The sequence below is a fragment of the Heloderma suspectum genome, chromosome 5 (genome assembly GCF_057233095.1).
Source record: "Heloderma suspectum isolate Gila_16-S chromosome 5, 16-S_ref, whole genome shotgun sequence".
Taxonomy (NCBI): domain Eukaryota; kingdom Metazoa; phylum Chordata; class Lepidosauria; order Squamata; family Helodermatidae; genus Heloderma; species Heloderma suspectum.
In genome coordinates, this window is record NC_139462.1 from 26,035,224 (window position 1) to 26,060,649 (window position 25,426).

At 44.7% G+C, this 25,426-nt stretch overlaps 1 protein-coding gene across 3 annotated transcripts in view; it reads left to right on the forward strand.

The window, feature by feature from the left end:
• Nucleotides 1-25,426, forward strand: part of CCSER1 (coiled-coil serine rich protein 1) — an 857,015-nt gene that overhangs the window by 666,457 nt on the left and 165,132 nt on the right. For all 3 annotated transcript variants that reach the window (XM_084855629.1, XM_084855630.1, XM_084855631.1), the window contains exon 7: nt 7,151-7,228. In XM_084855629.1, coding sequence (XP_084711755.1) covers nt 7,151-7,228 — 78 coding nt within the window. The remainder of the gene's footprint in view (nt 1-7,150; nt 7,229-25,426) is intronic.

Genomic DNA, 25,426 nt, shown 5'->3' on the forward strand with positions numbered 1-25,426 from the left:
GGTGATCACCCTTTAGGGTTCATTTCTACTTGTCAAGCACAGAACAGAACATTGCGCTGCCCTGTAAGTAGGGTTAGGTGGCTGGGAGAAATCTGTTCATCTAATTTCAAACTTTCAAACTGCTATGCAAACCGAAATGCCATTATCCTTTGAAATTCACAGTTCTTCTAATTTTGTGGTGGAGTTCTTCAATCAATGATGTGTTCTCCATACAGAGAAACATGATATGAGAAAATAACATTCAAAATAGCATTATAGTAGGAAAATTGCTTGCAAAAATTTGCATACTAGGCATACAAACATATATGTGTTGGGACAAATGCACACAAAAATGCTTATGAAATTTCATGCCAACTTAAAAACACATATCTCAAGGTTCAGGATGAACTGAATGTAAGACTGGATAAATTCTCACAGTTTGAGACAAACTAAATTTAAGATTGAAAAGAAAGAAAAAAAAACCTGAGAGAAACCAGAATTGGCAGATTCATCCATCTCTACCTGTAAGGCACCAAGGAGTCTTGAACAAGGGTCCCCAGCAGCCAGCCTCTTGTCCTTAACTCCTGCATCACCAATACACCTTTTTCCCATTGGAAGCCTGACAAATTGAGCTCTAATTTCTATATTCCAGGCTGCTTCATCACCCCAAAAGCCAATCTCTGTCCACCAGGCTCTGTACAGTGTTAGCCAGACATTGTTGCTCACATCCTACCTCCAGGTACCAGAACCTGGGGCCTGACCTTGCCACAGCCTGACACACAGTACTATACATTACAGAATGTGCTTACACACATTGTATGTGGCTTTGCTTGTAGCCTACTAAGCCAGAAAGCAGCAGCACAGCATGGGTGAGGAAGGCAAAAGTGTAGGCCTGACTACTACAGACCCTCATGCTCAGTCCTGGAGTGCCACAAATTCCTGCTGTTTGTGGGATCTATGCCAAATATTGACCATGCAATGACCTAAATGATCCTGTTGCTTTTGGACAGGAATGTGGATGACAATAAGCCTCTACTCACCATTCAGGCCTAACGATATATGCTCCTCAAACTGCCATAAACTATTGTATAATGTACTGCAGACCTGTTTAGAATGTACACTATGGAAAACCTACTTGATTGCATGTGTGGATATAGGTCTAGCAACTTTCCCTTGGTTTTGAATGTTCCTTTGTGTGCCTTTGCTGTACAGGGGCACAGATAAGACTGAGGCCATAATATTATAGTGAAGATAGAAGGGCAAGGTAGCTGGTAAGGGACACATTTGGCAGCAGGATAGATATACTAAGAGCCCAAGGAGAGGAAACTGGGTGGATCAGCGGTAGGGAACTGTGTCAACTGAGAGCTGCAGAAGTGAAGACCCACATACCCCAGCTATGGAAAACGGTGTGTTGAAGAGATTCTGTCTGGTCTGAGCAAGTCTCCATGCTAAGCAAGGTGGGTGAAGGAAAGCAGAAAAGTCATGGACTTCAATGATTCCAAGATTGTAGTGGGCTGAGGGGAGTTTAATAGTCTACTTTGTATAACATCAAGATACTTTTCAGACCTCCCTAAAGCTATGCACATCTGCAACCCTTAATACATAAATTAAATGGAAGATCAAATGGAGAAGATGAGGGTCATGCATGCCTTCTTGGACTCCTTGGAAGAAAGGTGGGATATACTGTAAATTTAAGGAATAAATAATAAATGAATAATATTGGTCTCTCTGTGTCATTATTTCCCCCAACATTTTCTTGTGATGCCTTGGCCTCCATGTTGAAGATGTTTGTTGAAATGATAGTTAACACTTGTACTGAAAGCTTCATTCTGCATTCTAAAGCAAGAATGACACTGAAATCAGTGCAAGTTTACTTTTGAGTAGGTTTTGATCAGTGCTATAAATCTTGCATCCAAATCTAAATTTAAATCACTGCACATTCAAAAGCAACTTCATTGGGAATCTGCTGTGCTTCTATTTTTTTCTTGCTTGTTTTTGTATTACAGTGCTGCACACACGCTATAATATATGCATTTACTTTTCATTTCTTTTTAAAGTTGGAATTTTGACTTCTTATATATTTCTACATGTCAGAATTAATGTATCTGCCTTTAAGCTAAGAAACATAGTATAGAGGTTATGTTTTGTTTTTCAGAAGCTTTCAGAAAAAGAATTAATATCCTTAGGTTGCCATCTATTTCACCAAAGCTTTTAACAAGTCATTTTGCATGTCTTAAATGTTGTGACTGCAATTATTCTCACTGCGTCATCTGCTCTCCAAAGAGCCTTTGTAATGTTTGGATGGAACCACTTTTGACAGGTCATTTTAACATACTTAGCTTTGGAGTCTTCAAGTCTAAATTTTCTGCTCCTTGAATATGTGCTCAATGAACGCAAGCACATTGTATTTTTACTCTGCTGATCAATGAAAACTTGCTGTACCAGAGTTTGGATGACACCCTACTGAGACATCATACCATTTTATTGACTTGGGCTGCAATACTATACCCACTTTCCTGAGAGTAAGCCCCAATTGAACTCAGTGGGACTTACTTCTGAGTAGACATGCAGAAGATTGCACTGCATTGTACATATCCTTCTGTAGTGTATTGTGCAAACAATGAGATAAAAGCTTAACAAATATCACAAATGATTTGCTGTTTAATGTTTTGTTCACAAGTACATTACATTTACAGTCCTTAAGGCATTTACTGTGTAGTCCCACAGAGATTCATGAGGGAATTCTTAGCAAGATCAGCATGGTTATGAGGCATCATTGATCAAGTCCGACTTCTCAAATTACGTTTTGAAGGGAGCACTCTCATGCATGTGCTACAATAAATGGCAGCTGGGGGAGAGGGTTCAAAATCAAAACAGGGAAATGACATGATGGAAAGATTACCCCCCACACACACCACCACCTTCTTAAGGGCCCTGGCTCCAAATCGATTCATAGGGTCTCTTGTTGCTGCTTATAAGCTTTGAAAAGAACAGCAGAAGATCCAGTCACTGACCTGCCACATTACATATTGCTTGGTGCTGAAAAAATCATCCATCAAACAGATTTATTCAGACCTTCTCAGGGAGCCAGGATTGTCTGTAGTTCCATGCCAATTGTTCACTTAGCGGCAAACCCAACTTTGTGCCTGCATAATGTGTGAAATTGTGTGTGAAACAGCATTCCGTGCACCTCGGTGTTCAGTCATGCCGGCAACATGACCACGGAAGCATCTTCGGACAGCCCTGGCTCTTCAGCTTAGAAACGGGGATGAGCACCGCACCCTAGAGTCGGACACGACTGGTTGGGGACACCTTTACCATTTTAATGTGTGAAATGACCCAAAGGTGTTGCCTGTTCTTTGGTTCTTTGTGTGTGGATAACTCAGGGTCAAACTGCACATTACATGAGAGAGGTAGCTTTATCACCAACTGCCTTGTGGGAATGATCCCCATGGAGACAGGCAGGTGGGCAAAGACCACCTCAGGCTCCAGGTGAACAATCCCTTTCTTCCTTTGCAGGGCTTTCTACCTTCAGCTTTCCTGTGGGACAGATCCTTTTGTTATTTTATGCACATTGTTTTCTAATGTTTTTCATGAACATATTGTTGTTGTTCTTGTAAGCCACCTTGGTAGGATTTTAGCCTGAAAAGTGGGATATAAATAATTGTAATAAGAAAGAAATGTATAAAACTGTGCCACAAGGATGCAAAGGAATTCTATCTGCTTCCCTTACTGCTCTTTAAATATGAAGTCTTCAAAATACTGAAGTACTTATTCAGTCATATCCCATTTGTTAGCTGTACTCAACTTCTAGGCTGTGAACCTATACTGAACGTAATGGCCAACAATCACCTGAAGCGAGCACCCTGAAAATAAGTTGGATATTCACTCCCTCCCCCTTTTAAATAGCTATAAAATACACAGATTGCCTACTCCTTTCTTTAGTTGTCAAGATTTATTTGCTCTCTTCCTTCTAATATCTACTGAAGATATTTTTCTGCCAGTATTAACTTCTTGGATCAATACACTTTGATAGTGGTCTCAAGGGAAGCCAGTATCTGGCAGCCATCATAGCACTATATACTCATGCAGAAAAGTAGTTGCTTCAAACAAAATTGGCTGTCTTGGGGTCTGGTATTCAAGATTTTGATATTCGTATTTTAAGGTACAATTATCCAGGGTGGCTTAGCGTAGGGATGTATGAGAAATTAATTTCAGTTCATTTTTGATCCGGATTTACCCAGTTTGCACTTTCTGGACAGAACATGGACTGAGGCACAATCTGTGGCCGAAGCCCATACATTTCTGAGCTTGTTATGTGATTTGTGGACCAAAAAAGATCAATTCGACAGTATGTGTTCATTTAAAAATGTGCACAAATAATTGCTTGCTTTTGAAAAATGTGCACAAATATGCTGAGAGTATTTGAATTCCATGGGAGAAGAATGTGTACATTTCAAAGATGCACAGAACTGATGCATCCATTTGGGGAAATACACACGAAAATACACATGGTTTTTCATGTGAAAAGAAAAAAAAAGAAGAAGCTTGCAAGCTGATATGGATTTGAGTTGGAAGGAGCCCCAAGATGGAATCTGGAGAACTTCAGTGAGCTCGAGTTTTCCTGATCGACACATCCCTACAGAGACATCCCTACTGTAGTGCTCTTTGTTCTCTCTCTCTTCTAAAGGTTCACAGCTTGAGGAGATCAGTTCAGTTTACATTTTCACAGTATGGGAACTAGTGATATTTTTGAAGATATTGCGGAATTAAAAGATGGCTTTGCTGTCTGTGGATCAGACAGACAAGGTAGGCCTGTAGAATGTGTGATCTACCAGCTACAGCTTGTTCTTGACCATTGTGGTGTATTGATCCAACCTTAGTCATGATTATAGCAGACCCATTGAAATGGATGGGACTTACTATGAATAATTTGTTCCATTGATTTTAATGGGTACAGTAAGCATGATTATATCTGGATCCAACTCTGTATTTTAAGGGGCCTTAAATGTAATGGACGAGTCTGGTTTCCCCTCATGATAGCTGCCTACTGTGGTACTGTGTCACTCTCCTTTCTTCCATCTCTGTCTGTTTGCAGTGAGGACCAAAGCAGGCAGTACTTTAAAAATACTTTTGTTCTTTTTTTTACTCTAGTGTAAGTACAGAGGGTGAACCGAATCAGGACCCTACCATGGGGGGGGGGTGGTATAGAGACTTTTACCTGCCCCACCTGATCCAGTCCTGACTGGATAGGGGAGCACTACAATTTAGAGTGTCAAATTTGCTTCAATGGATCATGATTTGGCACTATAAATTGCTGCCAGGGTGGACACTGAGCCCATAGAATCCCAGAGTAGTTCTGATTCTGTGGAAGAGGAGTCGCTCCTGGGAGAGGAGCGCGCTCCTCTTTCCCAGGGCCAACAGCTGACAGAGATTCCTCCCACCAGCATTGCTAGCTTAGATAGCAGTCCTGGGAGTGACAGAGCGCGGGAAGCAGACTTGGTGGACGCGCGACGCCGACGCAGAGAGCGGCGCCAAATGGAGGGCGCAGAAAGGAGGCGTAGTGCCCGGTTGGCGCGCAAACAACGGCTGCGCCCAGAGGATCCAAGGGAAAAGGGGAGGGACTCTCCCTAGTCCTTAAGTTCAGGGGTCTGCCAGTAATTCCCTTTCAAACGGGGACCAACTGTTCCAACGTAGGGCATAGGTACTCTGCTGCTCATATCTAGTTGCTAACAGTAGAGTTGTTAAGTTGTAAAAGAGGAATAAAGCTTTGAAAAGAATCCCTTTGTCTGTGTCTGGACTTGGCTACTGGATTAGACTGAGAGAGGCCTCCAAGGAGCCCTTGACAATTGCAGGTGGGGGGGGGTTGGTTGAATTGGGATCAGAGTGTAGAGGAAGAAGGGTTAAAGCCCCGCTACCACTCATACTACAGTCCCTGTCTGGACTGGGGGCCCTGCACCTCCACTAGAGGAAAAGCAGAACAAACGATGTAGCTGCTTGCTATGTCTTCTAAATAATCTGGCTTGAGTGTAAAGCTGTGTGAGCTGCTCCTCCTTCCTGCAAGATAGCCATGTTTCCCTGTGCTGTTTCTAATATGAAGCAGCAGCAGCAGCAGCTGTTTATCAATCTACCTGTCTCTGCTGGGTGTTGATCCAGAGTAGAAATACAAGTGTATGAACTTGTTCTTTAAGGGCACAATCCTATGCAAGTGTGGAGAGAAAGAAGCCCTACATCTCCTAGGATTCCCCAGCCAACCATGCTAGGAATGTCGGGGGGGGGGGGCTCAGAAGGAATGGCTGGGTAAATACCATTACCCCCTCCCCAGGATCTGCTGCCTGAGGCATCTGCCTCATTCTGCCTAATGATGGGGCTGGCCCTGCCACCTGCCTTCCAATGCTACGGCCCTGTATCCCACCCGCTCCGGTTTTGCAGGTCCAGGCAAGCAGCAAAAGCCATAGTTTATTGCCTGCTTCATGGGTTACTACTATATAAGACTGATGGTCTGCATTAATGTAGGTGGGTCAGATGTTGTGGAGGCCTGTTCTTAGCCCCATTGAGCAGAATGGGACTTGTATATGAGCACCCGTGGAAAGTTCTCCATAATCCATACTCTAAAAAATTGCTAAGCTGGCTAGCTTTGCTTCCTTTTTTTGCCATGCTGAGTGCTTTAACTCTTCAATTATTCCATTTCTAATGGTCAGACAATGGCTTTCAGTGTCCTGGTGGTTGAGAAACTCAGCACTTCTGTATTCCTCTTGGGCTCTTCTGTTGCTGCGTAATAAAGAAATTGATCTTGTTTGACCACAGCATTTTGTATTGTATTGTACTCTGGCATGTATTCCTAATTGTTCCCATTGGGGCTGTTAAGGGTGCTTATGCACTTGTGTTTCTCCGCATGTCACTTTGAAGATCTTATTCATTATTTTGTGGAAGTACTCCAGAAGGTATTTATTAAAACACACCAAGAAAAATGATCAAAGTAAACATTAGCACAGTACTGTACTGGCTTCAATTGCAGTTTTGATATCCTCTTTGTTTTCTTTGTTGTAGTTGTAATAAATGAGGTGTTGCCTCTTTATTCCCCATGTTCCAAAGGGTCACAAGAATATGTGGGCACAGCAACGATCATGTGTCCCAGACTAATCTAGATTTTATTTTGTTTGTCTCTCAGAGCACAGATATGAGTCCTGCGAGCAGTACCAACTCACTTCCCGTTAGTCCACTTACCGAAGAACCATTGCCATTCAAGGTAAAGCTGTTTCATTCTGGAATCCATGCTTCATGTGATGTTTGACTTGAGCAGCGACATGTTGTGATGTGCACTCATGATAGGGATGGGCCGCCCAGGCCCTGCCCCCACTCACGTGCCCCCGAACCCGTGCTCGAGCTCACCACTGCTCACCGAGCTGCCCGCACTCACTCTGGCGGCCTCATGAAGCTCCACAATCACCATTTTTGAAAAATAAAATGGCGATTGCGAAAATGGACACATTCGCGCATACGCAAAAAGGGGTCATGAACCACCCGTATATGCAAGATTACAGGCATTTGCTTGCCTGAAATCTTGCACATATGGGCCATTCATAGCCACATTTTGTGTTATGCACAAATATGTACACTTGTGAAAACGCGCATATTCACATATAAGCGAATATGTACAGCTATGAAAATGCACACATTTGCGTATGTGCGAAATGGGGCCGTGAATGGCTCATGTGTGCAAATTTACAGGCAAGCAAACACCTGCCCCATTTTGCATATATGAAAATGTGTGCTTTTTCGTGATAGCCATTTTTTCCTGGAAAATGGCAGTCATGGAGCTCAACAATGATGCCTGGGTGAGTGCAGACTACTCGGCAAGTGTGGGCGGGGGGCAAGCGGGGGCAGGGGCTCAGCAAGCGCAGCTTGGGGGTGCGCGCAGGGGAGGTTCCGCCAGATTCCCAGACGGAATCAGGCACCTGCGCCATCCCTAACTCGTGATAACTACACATTTATGACAATGATGAAGAGTCGGCTGAGCTGCAAAATGGCCAGGGATGTGCTGCTAACATTAGGTGAATATCCAGGCCATATTTTGCCAGGATTCCTGCTGTTTCTTTGCAGAGAAAAGTAAATAAAGTATATCTATCTGTTTGTGTTTGCTTTTAAAGAGCATGGACTGAAGGTGCTAGCATCTTTTTGAAATCCTGTTTTCCTGTCCAACAAGCAGGGGGATGCTCGGGGGGGGGGGGGCAGGGAGTCAGGCAGGCAGGGGCCATCTATCCTTTTCTATAGCCAGAGAAGAAGCATTTGTTTGTGTCTACTTGCAAGACTTGGAGTTTTCTTTTCCCTGTCAAACTACTGTGTGTAAATGTGCATGGGGGCAGCCTAATCTTGATAAGACAATTCTGGTTCATGTCTGCATGTGAATTCTGTGAGGAAATGCACTCGGGTCACGTTCTCAGTACTATGTGGTAGTTGATAACATGCCATAAGGCAGAGCCCACATGAATCACTTCATGGCATCAGCTGATGCTATCATACCACCCCAAAGCCCTGACATCACATAATCAGGGCCAACATCAAGGGTAGGCATGGTTGGGTGCTTGCCAAGGGCCTACACCCCATCAGGGGGCCACTGACAGAAACCTTGGCCCAGACAATGGTGGTGGTGAGGAGCAGCAGTAGACGCTACTGCCTACCTGTTATCTGCTTATCAAGCAAGCAAGTGGTAGCAGTGATGAGAAAGAGGATGAGGAGCAACGTCAGATATTGACCACGGTGATGGGTATAGGATCATAGAATAGTATGGTTGGAAGGGGCCTATAAAACTGTCGAGTCCAACCCCCTGCTCAATGCAGGAATCTAAGTCAAAGCACCCCTGACAGATGGCTGTCCAGCTTCATCTTGAATGCCTCCAGTGTGGGAGAGCACACTACCTCCCAAGGTAATTGGTTCCATTGTCGTATTGCTCTAACAGTCAGGAAATTTTTTCCTGATCTTCAGCTGGAATCTGGTGGGCCCATTGAAGGCATCTTGCCTAAGGGCCCTCCAGTGCCTGGCACCGTGAGATGTCCCAGGAGTCATATGGGTCAGATGCTGGTTCTTTCTACTTCCAGTGCCACCGGGCTGCTGGAGAGGACTGTAGGGTGTTCAAGCCAGACACTACAACCAGGATCCTCTCTGAAATGCAGAATGCTGGACTGTGCTACAGCCTGCTATATAGTTCCAAGGTTTGGGTAACTCAGGATTGAGGAAAGCCACTAAGTCAGCTTTCCCTAACCTTGTTCCCTCCAGGTATTTTGTCTTACATCTTCCAGCATTCCTGATCATTCCAGGAATGCTGGAAGATGTAAGATAAAATACCTGGAGGGAACAAGCTTGTGCTGGCTGGGGCCAATGGGAATTGAAGTCCAAAATATCTGGAGGGCACCAGGTTGAGGAAAGGCTGCACTAGGCTGTCCCATTGATTTTGTTACTGATTCCCTGTTTGTTATCCTTCTGGCTTCCTACTTTTTAACACCCCTTGCTCTGGGGTACTTTTTACCTTGTCAGCCATTGGGGGCTGGAACTTATCAGAACTTGTATCTGAGTGTCTGATGGGCACATGCATATATGCACTTATTTATTATGTTTTATATCCTTCCATCATGGAACTCAAGATGGCATCCATAGTGGTCCAGGCAGTCTCTCTTCCAGGCACTAACTAGCTCCTTGCCTGCTTAGCTTTATCAAGGTTAGCAACCCATGTGCCTTCAGACCATGCCCTGAATTAATAAAGATGACTGTATGTATATCTTCAAGGGAGCTTATTCTGGGAATCCAAGAATACAAGTCTGAAAAGATAGGCAGCAACTCCGTATGGACATGCAGATGCTTCTTCTGTGTCTTATTTTAGAAAGAACACAGGTGATGAAAAATAAATCAGCAGTGCTTCTGCTGTGGCCACACAGTTGCTTTCATTCTGAGCTACTTTTAAAGGAAAGGTCTCCACTTTCCTGTGGAACTCATGTAAACATTGAGATCAGGCTCCAAGGAGATTGAGATGTATCTCTGAGCCAGTGCCATTAAGTGGAAATAAAAGTAATATAAAATGCAACCATTTCTATTATTGCTTCCTGACTCGCTCCAGGAGAGAGCAATATTGTCTCAGCAGTAATGCGAGTGAGTGGTTTTATATGCAATAACCCTTTCCAAGTACTGTCAGTGTATGATATTGGTTTCTGATGACAGAAAATGTATTGCTCAGGCCAAACACAATCCTAATGCTTCTCACATTCCCACTCCTGTGAACATAAATGTTTAGCTTTTTAATTTGATGAGCTTGTGCAGTGCTGAGAAAACCAATGTCACTAACCAACAGGGTATTAAGAACTGAGAATGTGGGATAGCTGATGTCCTTTTGGTAAACCATGGTTTACTGTTGAATCTGAAATACGCTGAAGCTGTCTTTTCAGAGTTTCTGTTCTGGCTCACAAAAATTGAAATGGTCTTTAATGGATTATATAATACTTTTTTTTTCTCTTCCAGAGAGAGAGAGAGAGAGAGAGAGAGTTAGTTATATAGTATCTCCAATACACACACACATCTCGTTTTCTCCATTCTGCTGAAGATGAGCTAATCTCCTTCCACCTCTATCTCTGTGCCTTCTGTCATACCTAACCTTTAATATCCAGGATAGCATCCCTCTCTCTTTTTACCAACACCCTTGTTTCTACTCCATTCATTCCAAAATGATTTGCTGGGGCACACTTACATGCTAAAAGAGAACAGCTGCTGTACCATGATTAATTAATTAAATAATAATGACAGCCCTCTGTGTAGTGCTGGGGGTTCATCACAAATTAGCTCAGGATAAGTTGAGCTACTATAGTCCCAAATTTTATGAAATAGCTCAGTGTATTTCAAGTTATTTTGAGTTAAGGCCCTGGATCAATCAGGATCTGATCCTCCCCCAGTCCTTCCATAAGCCTCAACCCCACCTTACTGCCCCCCCCCATGTTCTTGAAACTCGGGAACTTTTGCTGTTTTTTTTTATATGTGTGAGCCCTAATTTGCTCACAATTGCAGGTATAACTATTTACGGAAATTGCGATTTCTGCAAAATCGTGGCCATGAATAACACAATTTGTGCAAAATTGCAGGAGTAAATAGTCAAATTAGACCATATAAAATTATATAATTTGTATTTAATTAATATCTAATTAATTTTATATAATTAATAATTAGACCATTAAAAAAGCGGAACACTGAAAGCTGGCCCAACTCATCATGCAACAAGTTGGGGAAGCTCAGGGATGTGTGAGCCAGAGTCTGAGGGACCAAGCTGGTGAAAGCTCGCTGAGCCCTACATTGCAAGCGGATTCCTTGGTAGGGATGTACGAAAATTCCGCCACGGATCTCGGGGAGGCCGAATGCCAGTGCATTCGGCCCCCCGAAATCGGTGGCGGAACGGCCTGCCACCCCCCGCCCCCCCAGGACGAGACTTACCTTGGGCAGATCTTCCTGGTGGCGGCGGCGGCGGCAGCTCCGGCGGCGGCTCCAGCGGCGGCGGCCGGTCTTCTGACCGGCTGCCGCCGCCGCCATTTCCAGTTAAAAAAAAAAGTGATACGCTACGTAAAGATTTACGTAGCCTATCATGGGTAGGTTTTTTAAAAAAAAAACATGATAGGCTACGAAAATGTTTACGTAGCCTATCACGGCTGACTTAAAAAAAAAAACGCGCGTACGCAAATGGCGGTGGCCATGGCCGCCGCCATTTGCGTTCCTTATTTTGGCACGACATAGTCTATGTAAATATTTACGTAGACTAAGACGGCGAAAATAAGGGGAACGCAAATAGCGGAGCGTCTACGCTATTTGCGTTTCCCGTATTTTCGCCGTCTTAGTCTACGTAAATGTTTACGTAGACTAAGACATGCCAAAATAAGGAATGCAAATGGCGGCGGCCATGGCCGCCGCCATTTGCGTACGCACATTTTTGTTTTATTTTTTAAATCAGCCGTGATAGGCTACGTAAAGATTTACGTAGCCTATCACGGCTGACTGCAGGGACGCAAATGGCGGCGGCTACAGCCGCCGCCATTTGCGTCCCTGCTAGCCAGCGGCTGGATCTCCGGCTGCTGGCGGAGCCAGCTGGCGGCTCCGCAGAATCTCTGCGGAGCACAGCCGGCCGGCCAGGATTCCGGGGGGGGAGGACGGAGTGCCTCCTCCCCCAGCAAGGATTCCGGGGGGAGGTATGGAACGCCTCCCCCACAACCATAAACATAATCCGCGAAAGGTAAGTACCCGTCGTACATCCCTAGATATCCCTAGTGGTGGCAGCTCCTCTGCCTTGCTTCTGTCACTGCTTGGTCACTCAGAAAGGGCAGTGAACAGGATGCAACAGAAAGGAGGAGAAGCAGTACATCTAGGGGGACTGTAGGGATTGATAGTGGGTCCCCTACTAGGGCATGGGCCATGGCAGATTTTTGAAAATACTGATACTGGCACTACTTTATTCTTCAGAGGATGGTCTGGCGACCATATGTGTATTTTGCTGCACAAACTGACCTCTTCAGAGATGGTCAGGTTTTATAATAAAGCTTGCACAGTCTAGCAGCATGGGATTGTATAACTGGTTATGCATTATGTTTGCACAACCTGTTGTGCAACCAGTTGCACATTATGCCTGTGCAACCCATTGTGCAACTGGGGGCAGTATCCAACCGTGTTGTTCCATTAGCAGAATTGACCTGCTCTAGCAGAAACTAGGTTCCAAACTTGGAATGTACGAAACATTGCTTACCTGGCTCCTCCAGGTTCCGCTGGGGGGGGGAGGCGCTCCATCCCTCCCCCTGGAATCCTGGCCAGCCAGCTCCGCTCCGCGGGGATTCCATTTGCTTCCCTAAATTCAGCCGTGATAGGCTACGTAAAGACTTACGTAGCCTATCACATCTGGGTTTTTAAAAAAAAAAACGTGTACGCAAATGGCGGCAGCTACGGCCGCTGCCATTTGCGTTTCTTATTTTTGGCCGTCTTAGTCTATGTAAATATTTACATAGATGAAGACGAAGGCAAGAAAGGGGAATGCAAATAGTGTAGCGGACGCTATTTGCGTTCCCCTTTATTTTCACCGTCTTACTCTACGTAAATATTTACGTAGACTAAGACGATGAAAATAAGGGGGAACGCAAATAGCGTCTGCTATGCTATTTGCGTTCCCCCTTATTTTTGTCGTCTTAGTCTACATAAATATTTACGTAGGCTAAGATGGCCAAAAATAAGGAATGCAAATGGCGGCGGCCATAGCCGCCGCCATTTGTGTATGTTTGTTTGTTTTTTAACCCAGACGTGATAGACTACGTAAGTCTTTACGTAGCCTATCATGAATGGAGGGGGGGGAAACAGATTGCAAATGGCGGCGGCGGCAGCAGCCAGTCAGAAGACCAGCAGCCGCCGCCAAAGCCACCGCTGGAGCCGCTGCCGTCCGGAACATCCGCCCCAGGTAAGTCTCATCCCGGGAAGATCCACAGGGGGGCGGGGGGGGTGGCAGGCTGTTCCGCCACGGAGTTCGGGGGGCCGAATGCACTGGCATTCAGCCTCACCGAGATCCATGGCGGTATTCTCTGACATCCCTATTCCAAACTATGTTCAAGAGATAAATCCAAAGTTGCATTTGCCCAAGTGCGGTTGCAGAACTGGTTGTGTATTACATTTGTACAACCAGTTGCACAAGTGATTGTGTATTATGCTTTCTCAACCCATTGTGCAACCAGTTGTGCAACCACTTACACACCACAGAAAGGTTCGGCGGAGCTCCACTAGCACTATTTGAGTTTGTGGAATGACCCCGTTGGAGACTGCCCTATAACTTGCTTAAAATTTGGTAGGAGGTCAGGTAAATTGCTTTAGAGGGTGGCTGTGTCCCACCAGCCACCACTTGACTAGTTCCTGTTGTTTCCACAGGCTGGAGGGGGCATGTCTATTAGACAATTGATACCAGTGGCCTTTCCCTCTAAAAAGAAGAAGGAGAGAGGTGGCTTTTCAGACAGGGAGCTTCAGCTATTGGGCAGTATAGAAATGAAATTAATGGATGGATGGATGGATGGATGGATGGATGGATGGATGGATGGATGAATAAATACAATTACGTGCTCCTGATACAAAACTACAAAGCAAATGTATGTTTGAGATAGAGAGGGACAAAGGTCACATTCTTTATCCATGAGTTTGAGGCAGCACTGAAGCTGTTGCTCTTGCACATTAGGCCTGAGGACTCAGTCACAGGAGATTTGGAATTAAAGTCATCACTGTGCCTCCTGCTGTGCCATTTCCTCAGTAACTCCTATCGTCCTCAGCATCGCTAGGTACCCAGCTGCCCTCTACAGGGGGTCCTTCAGGCTTTTGATGTGGCATTGTTTTTGATGTGCACTCTGAGCCATCAAAAATTATGTGAGAGCAGTATACAGAGTGCTCAGAGGCAACTCCATCCCCAGTTCAGTGCAAGAGATGCCATCTGGGCTTCATTTTTTTTTAATAAATTAACGGAGTATTTCTCTGTGACTTCAGGTCATATGGAAAAATTTTCCAGCTTGGTGGGAAAAATGCATTTCATTATACATAATTATCAACAACAGCAACAACTGTCCAAAGAGAGGTTGAAGACTCACCTTCACCCTTTTCTTATCTTCTAGAATAAGTGTTTTGTCACAGTACTAGAACCCGAGGTCATCCCGTGAAGCTGATTGGTGGGAGATTCAGGACAGATAAAAGGAAGTCCTTCTTCACACAGCACATAGTTAAACTATGAAATTCACTACCACAACATGTAGTGGTGGCCACCAATTTGGATGGCTTTAAAAGGTGGTTAGATAAATTCCTGGAAGAGAAGGCTATCTGTGGCTACCAGTCCTGATAGCTCTATGCTACCTCCAGTATCAGAGGCAGTGTGCCTTGTACACCAGGGGAAACTGGGCGGGAGTGTGCTCTTCCACTCATGTCCTGCTTGTGGGTTTCCTGTGGGCAGCTGGTTGGCCACTGTGTGAACAGAATGCTGGACTAGATAGACCTTAGTCTGATCCAGCGTGGCAGTTCTTACATTCTTAAGAAGGGATGGACAAATTAATCTATTTCTGGTCTGTGTCAGTTTCTCATGTATTCAGTCATAAGTTCATTTTGTCCAATTTCTACATCAGTCTGCAATTTCTCCCTCTCCCTCTCCCTCTCCCTCTCCCTCTCCCTCTCCCTCTCCCTCTCCCTCCCTCCCTCTCTCTCTCTCTCTCTCTCTCACACACACACACAGAATTTGCATTTATTTTTCTACAAAAATTTCCCTAACATATACCTATTTTTGTACTTCCCCTAGATTTTTGTATATACTTTTCTATAAGGTACGCATTTCTGTATACCCCTTTCCCTAATATGGACATTTTCGTATGTAATTGTTGATCCAAGAACTGCATCGCAAAATTCAAAAGTGTGGAATCCAAAGGATAACTGCGTACCAATCCACATATTAGTCTGGGGAGTGTTAATTAGATCAGTTTGCTTAAAAATGCAGACTAAAGAAAAATCCCATCCATAGGCATAAGTAAAAGTTTTGCCAAAAGCCCTCCTTTTCTAAACACATAGAAGCAATAAAACCATAAATTATTAATCTTGCAGCCAAAGAAACAATGCTGGTTGTCTACAACAATGGCCCTCACTAACAGCAGACAACCTGGGTCAGGCTGTTCTCCCATCTCCTTCTGTAGCTCTTCTTCAGACTGACATTTAGGGATGTCCTGAACAAAGAAAGCACCTAGAATGTGTGCAATGCGAGTTGCAGCTGTGGGTCCCCCAATCTGGATTGGGACTGCAGCAGTGAGGGGGGGGGAATCCTCCAACCCCTACACTAGGATTTTGATCTGTTCAAGGAGCACAATTACTTTTACATCTTTAAAGTAACATGTACTTTTACCCCAACAGGCCAGGGTGGTGGAGAGATTCTGGGCATCCTGTATCAATCGTTACAGACTTGTGGGTCTTCATCATTATCTTTCTTGTCCACCTTTAAAACTGTGGTTTGCTAACTTCCCTGTAACGGCCATAACTCTTGCCTTCATCCTAACTCCTCATCTTGATTGTCTTGATTACGCTGCATGGCTATCCTTGCAGACACCGCTGTTTTGAAAAGCACTAATCTTTTAAAAATCAAATCCAGTTGCCAATCTAACAGTCTTTGGTGCATGTCATTTTTGCATCGAATTAGATTTTCCTGTGCTCAGCTGTTTCCTTTACTTAAGTGAGACTTAATATACAGTTAACAGTTTTCATTTTCTTAACCCAGTAATGAAGGTATTTTCTTGCTTACAAGAAGAGTTGGAACAACCAAGTTTGCGCAGATTATGTCACAAAGTTCAGATTACATCTGACCTGGCAACATAAATGAAGCCGCAATGAAATGGTTACCAGTTTGAGGTAGAGGTGGGCAGAGAGATGCAGCAGTGTTTGAATCATGGGGGAAAAGATGGGTGATCATTAATGCTACCCACAAGCTCCACACCTGACTCCTAACCATTTTAACCAAATCATGGCCCTCCTTGTAGACTTCTAAAAGCAATCACTAAGAGGATCAGCACAAAGGTTTAGGGGGCCAGGCCCTCCTGGTGCCCCTGTAGTTTGAGCACCGAGATATATTTATTCCTACATAGAGAAAGAGATACATCCCAACCAGACCTTTAGGGTGGAACTAGACAAGAGATAAAACATGGTGTGCTGACAAAGATGGCAACCCTATGTTGAGTTCCCCTCCTCTCTTGTAATACAAAGTTAGGGAAACTCTTAATGTCATCAGGCCATGCATCCCCAATGCTGCTACTCTTGGCAGCCAATAATATGGAGTGAAGGTTGAAAAAAATACAGCATGACAACATCACTGTCCTGTTCAGGCATTCGACTGAACACAGATGGGCTAAAAATGTGTAGGGCAGGGGTGCAGAACCTCTGGCCCACGGACTGGATCTGGCCTGGCAAGCATCCCAGTCCAGCCCATGGAGCCTCTGAGGGTTCCTCCAAGGGGGTGGGGCTTAGTCTCTAAGCCCCCCCAAAGGAATCCCCCCCCCAGAAGGCATCCCTTGCTGTTATCTCCAATCTCCGATTGGAGATAATGGCAGGGATTCCTCCTGGTGCGATCTGAGATCAGAGACAAGAGCAGGGATGGGGGCACTGGGTGGCCTGACCCTGCTTCACCCAGTCTTTCTCCTTCCCCCTCTTGTGGGAAGGGGGTGGGGCATCCGAAGCCGGGTGAGTCCCCTTTGCTGCTCAGACAGAGCGGTGACGAGGACTCGGTTGCTTCTCCTTCACCACCCCATGCCACTTCCTACCCCCATTGTGGGGACAGGAGAGGCAAGCCCTGCCTGCAGCATCCCCTCATCACAGCACAAACAGGTTTCTGACCTGTTCAGCTCCAGGTGTAGTGGAGCCTGTGTGCCTGGCAATGCTGGAGGTGGGGTTTGCATGTGTGCCCCTGTCTCCTACCTACTTTTTATTGTTGTTCAGTCGTTCAATCATGTCTGACTCTTCGTGACCCCATGGACCATAGCACGCCAGGCCCAGGCCTTCCTGTCCTGCGCCCTCTCCCAGAACATGCTCAAAACAATATTGTTCTTTACAGCATTGGACATTTTTTTCACCACCAGACACATCCACAGCTGAGTGTCCTTTCGGCTTTGGCCCAGCCACTTCACTCTTTCTGGCACTACTTGGAAATACCCTCTGCTCTTCCCCAGTAGTATATTGGACACCTTCTGACCTGAGGGGCTCATCTTCCGGCGTCATCTCTTTTAGCCTTGTGATACGTTCCATGGGGTTTTCTTGGCAAGAATACTGGAGTGGGTTGCCATTTCCTTCTCCAGTGGACCACATTTTGTCAGAACTCTCCGCCATGACCTGTCCATCTTGGGTGGCCCTGCACGGCATAGCTTATGGCTTCACTGAGTTACGCAAGCCCCTTCGCCACAACAAGGCAGTGATCCATGAAGGGGACCTACTTTTAGCCCATCCGTTTTCAGTCAAATGCCTGAGCAGGGCTCATGTTTCATTAACGTACATCACGAGAAGAAGCAGGGGGGACTCATGACGGGCTTGCCAGCTTGGGCAGCACCTCCACATTCATCATCCTATTTAGTGCCTTCCTCTCCAAGGGATCGGCTACAAGCGGTCAGCTATGAATCAGTTAAGGAGAGAGCATAAAAACCAAACTGGCTACAGGTGATAAATGCAGAGCTTGATGCTGACCGCTGCTGCTGCTCCTACTCTCACCCAGTGCCATCTGCTTGCTTGCCCGCCCTTTCCTACCATCCTGGAGGGGTGAGGGGAGAACCATGTCAGGGAGAAGGAGAAGGAACAGCTGCCACCACCTGCTCAGCTGTCCATCGCCATGCAGCTTAACCAGGCACCGGTGGTGAGGAGGAGCAGGAGAATGGCAGCAGCTGGCCACAAACACGTCCAGAAAGATGTGGACAAGTGAGGGTGTCTTGTCTGAGCACATGCGCGCAGACACACACCCTCCTGGAAACTTGGCGGGGTTTTCTTTTCTTCTTCTTTCTCTAGCTGGAAATAGTAGGAGTTGAACCTGGGACTTAGGACCTTCAAACCATATGCTCTGCCATTGAACTCCTCCATTGACTCCTTTTCAAATTTAACATGAGTATTATCTAAATGAACACAACCAGTAACATCACTTGACTTAGGGCCATCTGTCTCTTTGAGATTTCTAAATATTGCCAGGTGTGTATGTGCCAATTATACCATCCAAAAGTACAACATACAGTACAAGGGAAGAGAAGATAGGTAGTGGAATAAGACAGATGATACTGGCCAGTTTGGTTGTCTGTGCTCTTTTTCTGAAATACATCAACAGCTTATTTAGACAAGGGGTGGAATAATGGTGATTTGATTGGTTTTAGCAATATTGGGCTGTAATGAATATTAGCTTGTTTTCCTAAATGGATATTTAAAATGACAAAGGTTTGTCTGTTTTATAATAGTTATAGGGAACTGCTGATTCTCTTTAGCAGCCTTTATTAGCTTGGTTACTCTGTTCTAGGGATGTACGAAAGTCACTTACCTTTTCGCAGAATTGATTTGCAGTGGGGGGGAGGCGCTCCGTCACTCCCCCAGGAATCCTCAATGGGGGGGAGGCAATCCGGTCCTCCCCCCGGAATCCTGCCCGGCCGGCTCCGCTCTGCAGCGGCTCTGCGGAGCAGCCGGCCAGGCCCGTCCGCAGCCGGAGTTCCGGCTGCAGACGGGCTGCTGCAGATGCAGGCTGCCGTAGCGGACGCCATTTGCATCCAGCCAGACTGCCGTGATAGGCTATATAAGTATTTACGTAGCCTATCACGGCTGAACAAAAAAACAAACAGCGTACGCAAATGGTGGCGGCTACGGCGGCCGCCATTTGCGTTCCCTATTTTTTGCCATTTTATCTTACGTAAATATTTACATAGGCTATTACGGCGAAAAAAAAAGGGGGAACGCAAATAGCGTAGTGGGCGCTTTTTGCATTCCTTTTTTTTCCCGCCGTAATAGCTTACGTAAATATTTACGTAGGCTAAAACGGCGAAAAAAAAGGAAGGCAAATAGCACCCACTACACTATTTGCGTTCCCCTTTTTTTTCGCCGTTATAGCCTATGTAAATATTTATGTAGACTAAAACGGAGAAAAATAGGGAACGCAAATGGTGGCTGCTGTAGCCGCCGCCATTTGCGTACACCATTTTTATTTTTTTTTTGCTTGGCTTGGCTTGCCGTGATAGGCACGGCAAAGACCAGGATGCAAATGGCGGCCGCAGCAGCTGGTCGAAAGACCCGCCGCCGCTGCCGGACCCGCCACCGGAGCCGCTGCCGTCCGGAACATCCGCCCCAGGTAAGCCTGAGTGATGCATGACCTAGGGTGGAACAGAGTTGGATGTATAGGCTAATGTCAGCAAGATGAAATCATTTTATCTTGAAATAGATGTACTCGAGGGGTTAAACTGAATTGATTATGTTGGCTGGGGATGGTGGGAGTTGCAGTCCGACACTTTTGGAGGAGACCAGGTTGGGTAAGGCGGTTCTGGCCTGTGATACAAATCTGGCTTTCTTCTATCCCAGTTTCATCATCCGTCAGTATTCTGAGCCAGCTTTTCCAGTCTGGACTGGGAATTAGCTGTAGCTTTATGATGATTTATCTCTTGCCGTCCCTGCTGTATGAATGCAAAATTTATTTGCAAAAAAACCCTAAAATGCCAATTTGTTATCATGACAACACAAACAGAATTATCTTTCCATAAATTAAAGTGAAATTATTATTGGATTTTATCTCTCTTTATAAAGCCGTCTGTGCCTCTCAGACAGAGAGGTCCTTGGAGTAAATGGGGATTAATTGGGGGTGGGGGGATTAGTGAATATTATGAAGTTGTCACTTCAGCTTTCTAGATCAACAATGTAGATATTAGAGTTGCTGGGTGCATACCAACCATGCCGTTTATTTTGATCATCATCCATATTTATTTACTCTGTGGAAGCCTGGCATTGTTTTGCCTTGAAGATGGGTCCTCCTTGAGCTCTTGCCATGTGCTTGCAAAGAAATGAAGCACTGTTATTCTCCTTTTTCAAAATAGTGCACTCATGGGTTGATTAACCAACATGGATATAGAACACACACACACACACACACACACACGCATTTCTTCATCATCATCATCTTCTTTTGCATAGAAAGTTTCCATTTTTTGATTCAGCAAATGAGAGAGATTTTTTTTTGTAATGAGATGTTTCTTTGAAAATAGTTTGAGGCCTTAAATTTCAAACTGCATCTAATACAGGGTTCTTCTGTGTTGGAGCTGAGCTGAAATGAACCTGTTAACTTCACAGCCTTTATTCAGCATTCTGGGACCTGCCTTGTTCCAGAGCTGGAATAAAAATGGATTTGGCAAGGTGTAATTCTGTTGAACTTCTATTAGCGCTAGTTATAACAGTCATCCATATCTAAGGGATATCTGTAGATAGCATCCCTAAACAGTCCCTGTAATGTGGTTTTCATTCTTATTGTTGTTGTTGTTCAGTCGTTCAGTCGTGTCCAACTCTTCGTGACCCCATGGACCATAGCACGCCAGGCCTTCCTGTCCTGCGCTCTCTCCCGGAGCGTGCTCAAGTTCATATTCATTGCATCCGTGATGCTATCTAGCCATCTCATCCTCTGCCGTCCCCTTCTCCTTTTGCCTTCAGTCTTTCCCAGCATCAGGGTCTTTTCCAGGGAGTTTTCTCTTCGCATTAGGTGGCCAAAATATTGGAGCTTCAGCTTCAGTATCTGTCCTTCCAATGAGCACTCAGGGTTGATTTCCTTTAGGATGGACTGATTTGACCTCCTTGCAGTCCAGGGGACTCGTAAGAGTCTTCTCCAGCACCACAGTTCGAAAGCATCAATTCTGCGGCGCTCAGCCTTCCTTATAGTCCAGCTCTCACAGCCATACATTACTACTGGGAAAACCATAGCTTTGATTAGACGGACCTTTGTCGGCAAGGTGATGTCTCTGCTTCTTACTATGCTGTCTAGGTTGGCCATAGCTTTCCTCCCAAGGAGCAAGCGTCTTTTAATTTCATGGCTACAGTCACCGTCTGTGGTGATCTTGGAGCCCAAGAAAGTAAAATCTGTCACTGCTTCCATTTCTTCCCCTTCTATATGCCAGTAAGTGATGGGGCCAGATGCCATGATCTTCGTTTTTTTAATGTTGAGTTTCAAACCAGCTTTTGCACTCTCCTCTTTCACCCTCAACAAGAGGCTCTTGAGATCCTCTTCGCTTTCTGCCATTAGGGTGGTATCGTCTGCATATCGGAGGTTGTTGATAATTCTCCCAGCAATCTTAACCTGATGATAATTTTAGTTCTTGTATTTGTATTATATTTTACGCCGTGTTTGTCATGTTTATTAGTTTTCAGATTGTTGATTGTTTTCATTAGGATTTTATTTATATCTGTGACATCATCATTATGTTTAAAATGGTACAACACATAGAGAAATGTAGTTTATGAGGACTGTAATTAATTATATGACTAAATATGAACTTTCCTCTGCACCTCCAAATTTGCGTTCTCCCCTTTAATCAATTCTTCACGTGGGGAAGGGAAGGAAGTTCTCCCATTGGGTGAGCACCTATCTTGCTGTGCTGCCTGTTAAAGAAACCAATCTGTTCTTTGAGAACTGCGGATACAGGCTGTAAGGATACAGGGTCCATCGGAATTCGCAAAATCCATTTTTCAATTCTGGTACAAGGCAGATCCCATTATACTGAGTAAACCTCTTGAAGACTAGAAGCAAGAACAACTCGTTTTAAATCCACAGGATAGAAGTGATGCAAGACTGCACTCCAGATGCTGAGACTGCAAAAAAGTAAGCAGTACATAACAAACATCAAATTGCGGTTATGACCAAAACTATTTGGGTGTTAATTGCATGAGAACAAGGCTGTTAAGGAATTTGACAGTTAGGAGACTATAAAGTTAATGATTTACTCCGGGGGTAAGCAACCCTTTTGGGTCCGTGGGCATACAACCCCTTGCACCCCCATCCACTTTGGCTGCTCCCAACTGACTCCCCAGCCTCTGCTCGCTTCCTGCTTCTCTCCTTCCTGCCCTCCCCACTGGCTTCCTGCTGACTTAGTGCTGCCATTCCTAGCCCACCCCACTATTCTCCCCAGCCCCTGCTGCTCTCTTTACTTTTCCCCACACACACAGCTTATGAAACAGAAGTGATGGATGCCCCTTTTTCTTTCTCCCTTCCTTTTTCTTGTTAGCTCGGCACACCGCAGAGAGCAGCATCAGTCTGCAGTTGTCTACCATCTTCCTTTCCTAAGGATGTTTCTGAGCCCCACATGTGCCCCAGAGACATCAATGAGAAATGAAGATGGCAGTGGCTGGAAGTTTTCAATTGATCCCAGCTACTGGTAAAACAAACAAACAAAAATAATTGTTGTTTTCAGTTGGAGGGGTAGGGCACTATGGCAGGCACCAAGAAAGGTGCTTGCAGGCACACTGGTGCCTGTGGGCACCATGTTGTCTACCCCTGACTTAAGCTATGTGCTTTAACATGTGTGTATACGTATCATAAGATGTTTACAATTATAAGATAGGGATAGGATATGTCTTCTGTTTCTCGGGTCTATCTTAATCATTTCCACTCCATCCTAAACATAACAGAGCTTTCAATGGACTGACAGCTGATATGATGGGGAACATGATGTTTTACTTCTACTTAATTTCATGCATATGAGGAATCATGACTGGCTGACAGGTTCAATGAATCCAAAAGCACTGCCTTAAGTGACATTTTTTGGGGGGAAAAGAAGGGGGGGAAAGAATAAAGTTGGTCATAGGCAAGCTGAACTACTGGAAAACGGAAAAGATGATAATTTTATTAACCAACTTTGGGAGTCCCACATGGTCTCAGGTCTCTCTTTGTGATGTTATAGAGGGTTATTTTTGGCTGCTGTTTCTTTTTTCTTCTTTAACTGTACTTACCCTTCTCACATTTTGGAAAAGTAATGTCAGAAATGGCCCTACAATAATATATAAACCATTGGTTTCATGTTGTTGTTAAGTTTGCTGTTTATAGAGTGGCTACAGAAGTTTTGTCTAAGGTGAAATTTGAAGTGAATCTGTGGGTTTGTCCTGGCACATAACCTCAGACAAATTTTGAATGGTCCAAAGGAGTTGCATAGAAATTTCTCAGGAGGGATTCGCACATTCTGGTTGATTTTAATTTAAACCTTGTTATACTGCTTATCAATGAAAAGATTCCAAAGAAGTTTCCAGAAATTTAAACAGTATGCAAACAGATCAACTGCCATTCTTGTTTCTGGATGGGTTGGCATTATTATTTGTTGAGACAGCCATCTCAGGCAACTGATTTTGATTGCCATGAAAGGGCAGCAAATCATTAGTTATTTAATTTATTATTGTTGTATTTTACTGCCAGGGAGGGAGTAAAGTGCTTGTTGGATTTTCTTCTTCAGGCAGAAAATCTTGGCCAGCCTTAGATACTATGCACTAGAGCTGTGCAGAAATGGCCTCTTGAAATTCTCCTGAAATTTGGGAGACAATTTCACCAAATTTATCCAGGGTGAGAGGAGAAATTCTCAACAGTTCCTCTCAGGCAGGGCTCCCCAAGCTTGTAGCATGGCTTCCTTCTTTTTTCCTACAGGTTTGGGGGTTTTCATGCTGCGACAGCATCAACTGTGTTGGCAGGCTGGCCTCCAGTTTGCATCCCCTGCAGCTGGGGGGCAGTGTTGTATCTAGCTCCAGGGATGAGGTGGAGTTAGTGCTCTGCCAAAACCTGTCCTCCAATTCCCTGAAAGTTTTGTCCCCCCATAAAAGTGGCTTCCATTGTTCTGCCTCATTCAGGATTTTTCATAATGTATTTTTGTGGTATTTTTGAGTTTACCTAATCATAGCTACCCTCCCAGGCTTCCTCCACATCCTAATCTGAAAAAGCTCCATGGGAGGAATTACCTCATGGTGCCTTAAACCGGGCTTTAATTGAAGTGTAAGAAGCTGAGGAGGCTACAGGTGGCTGGAGAGATGACTGTAGAGTGAAAAACAGGACACTTGTTCTCACTCCTTGGCCACATCCTAAGCAAGGTAAGCTCAAGAAGCCCAAACCCAACCCATGAGAAATTTCTCTGAAATTGCTTCACCATTGAATTTCTTTTCAGAAGCAATTTCTCTTTTATCAAATTGAATGAGAATGGTAAAAAAAAAAAAAAAAAAGTGGGATAAACTTTCGACACAGCACTACTATGCACCTTGTCTTAGGTGGATGGGTGGATGGAGCACATTTGCTGTTCCATTTCAGGCAGGAAATGTCTTGGGCCAGCCCTGCTTCTGGATATTCTCGAAAATGGCATGCAGCAAAAACTGCATAGTGTCGAAGTTTGAACTGCTTTTGCTTCACTAGTTTGACTAGATCCACCATGTGAGCGGATGGGAAGGGGGCCGCCATGCTACTGTGCTAATAATTTCAAAGAGTACATGGAGGCACATGCTTCTTCTGTGAGGAAATGTGGCTATTGTACTACACTAAGACCATTGAGAATATTTCAGTTGCCCACTTTCATGGTGAGAGTACTCCACAGAAAGCTTTTGTTCTGTGAATAACATAAAGAGCAAAGGGGTAAATTACTGCTAGATAAATTCTCTAAGGGTGTGCTATTATCAGGAACAAGGGAGCTCTTTTCTATTGAATTGTCAGAGAGAGGAAGCTGGTTGTTATAAGATAGCCACTGGCAGCCTGGGAAGTCCTCCCCCCCGCCATCAAGTGGGATATTTGAGAAAGCCCCTAGAGATGTCCCGTTGCCTACAGGGCTTATGCACTCATGATATTTTTCTAGAAACTATCCTGAGGAATTACATTAAGGAATTTGCTTTTGTTTCTCGTCAAGAAACATGTTCTTTAGAATTAATAGACTTA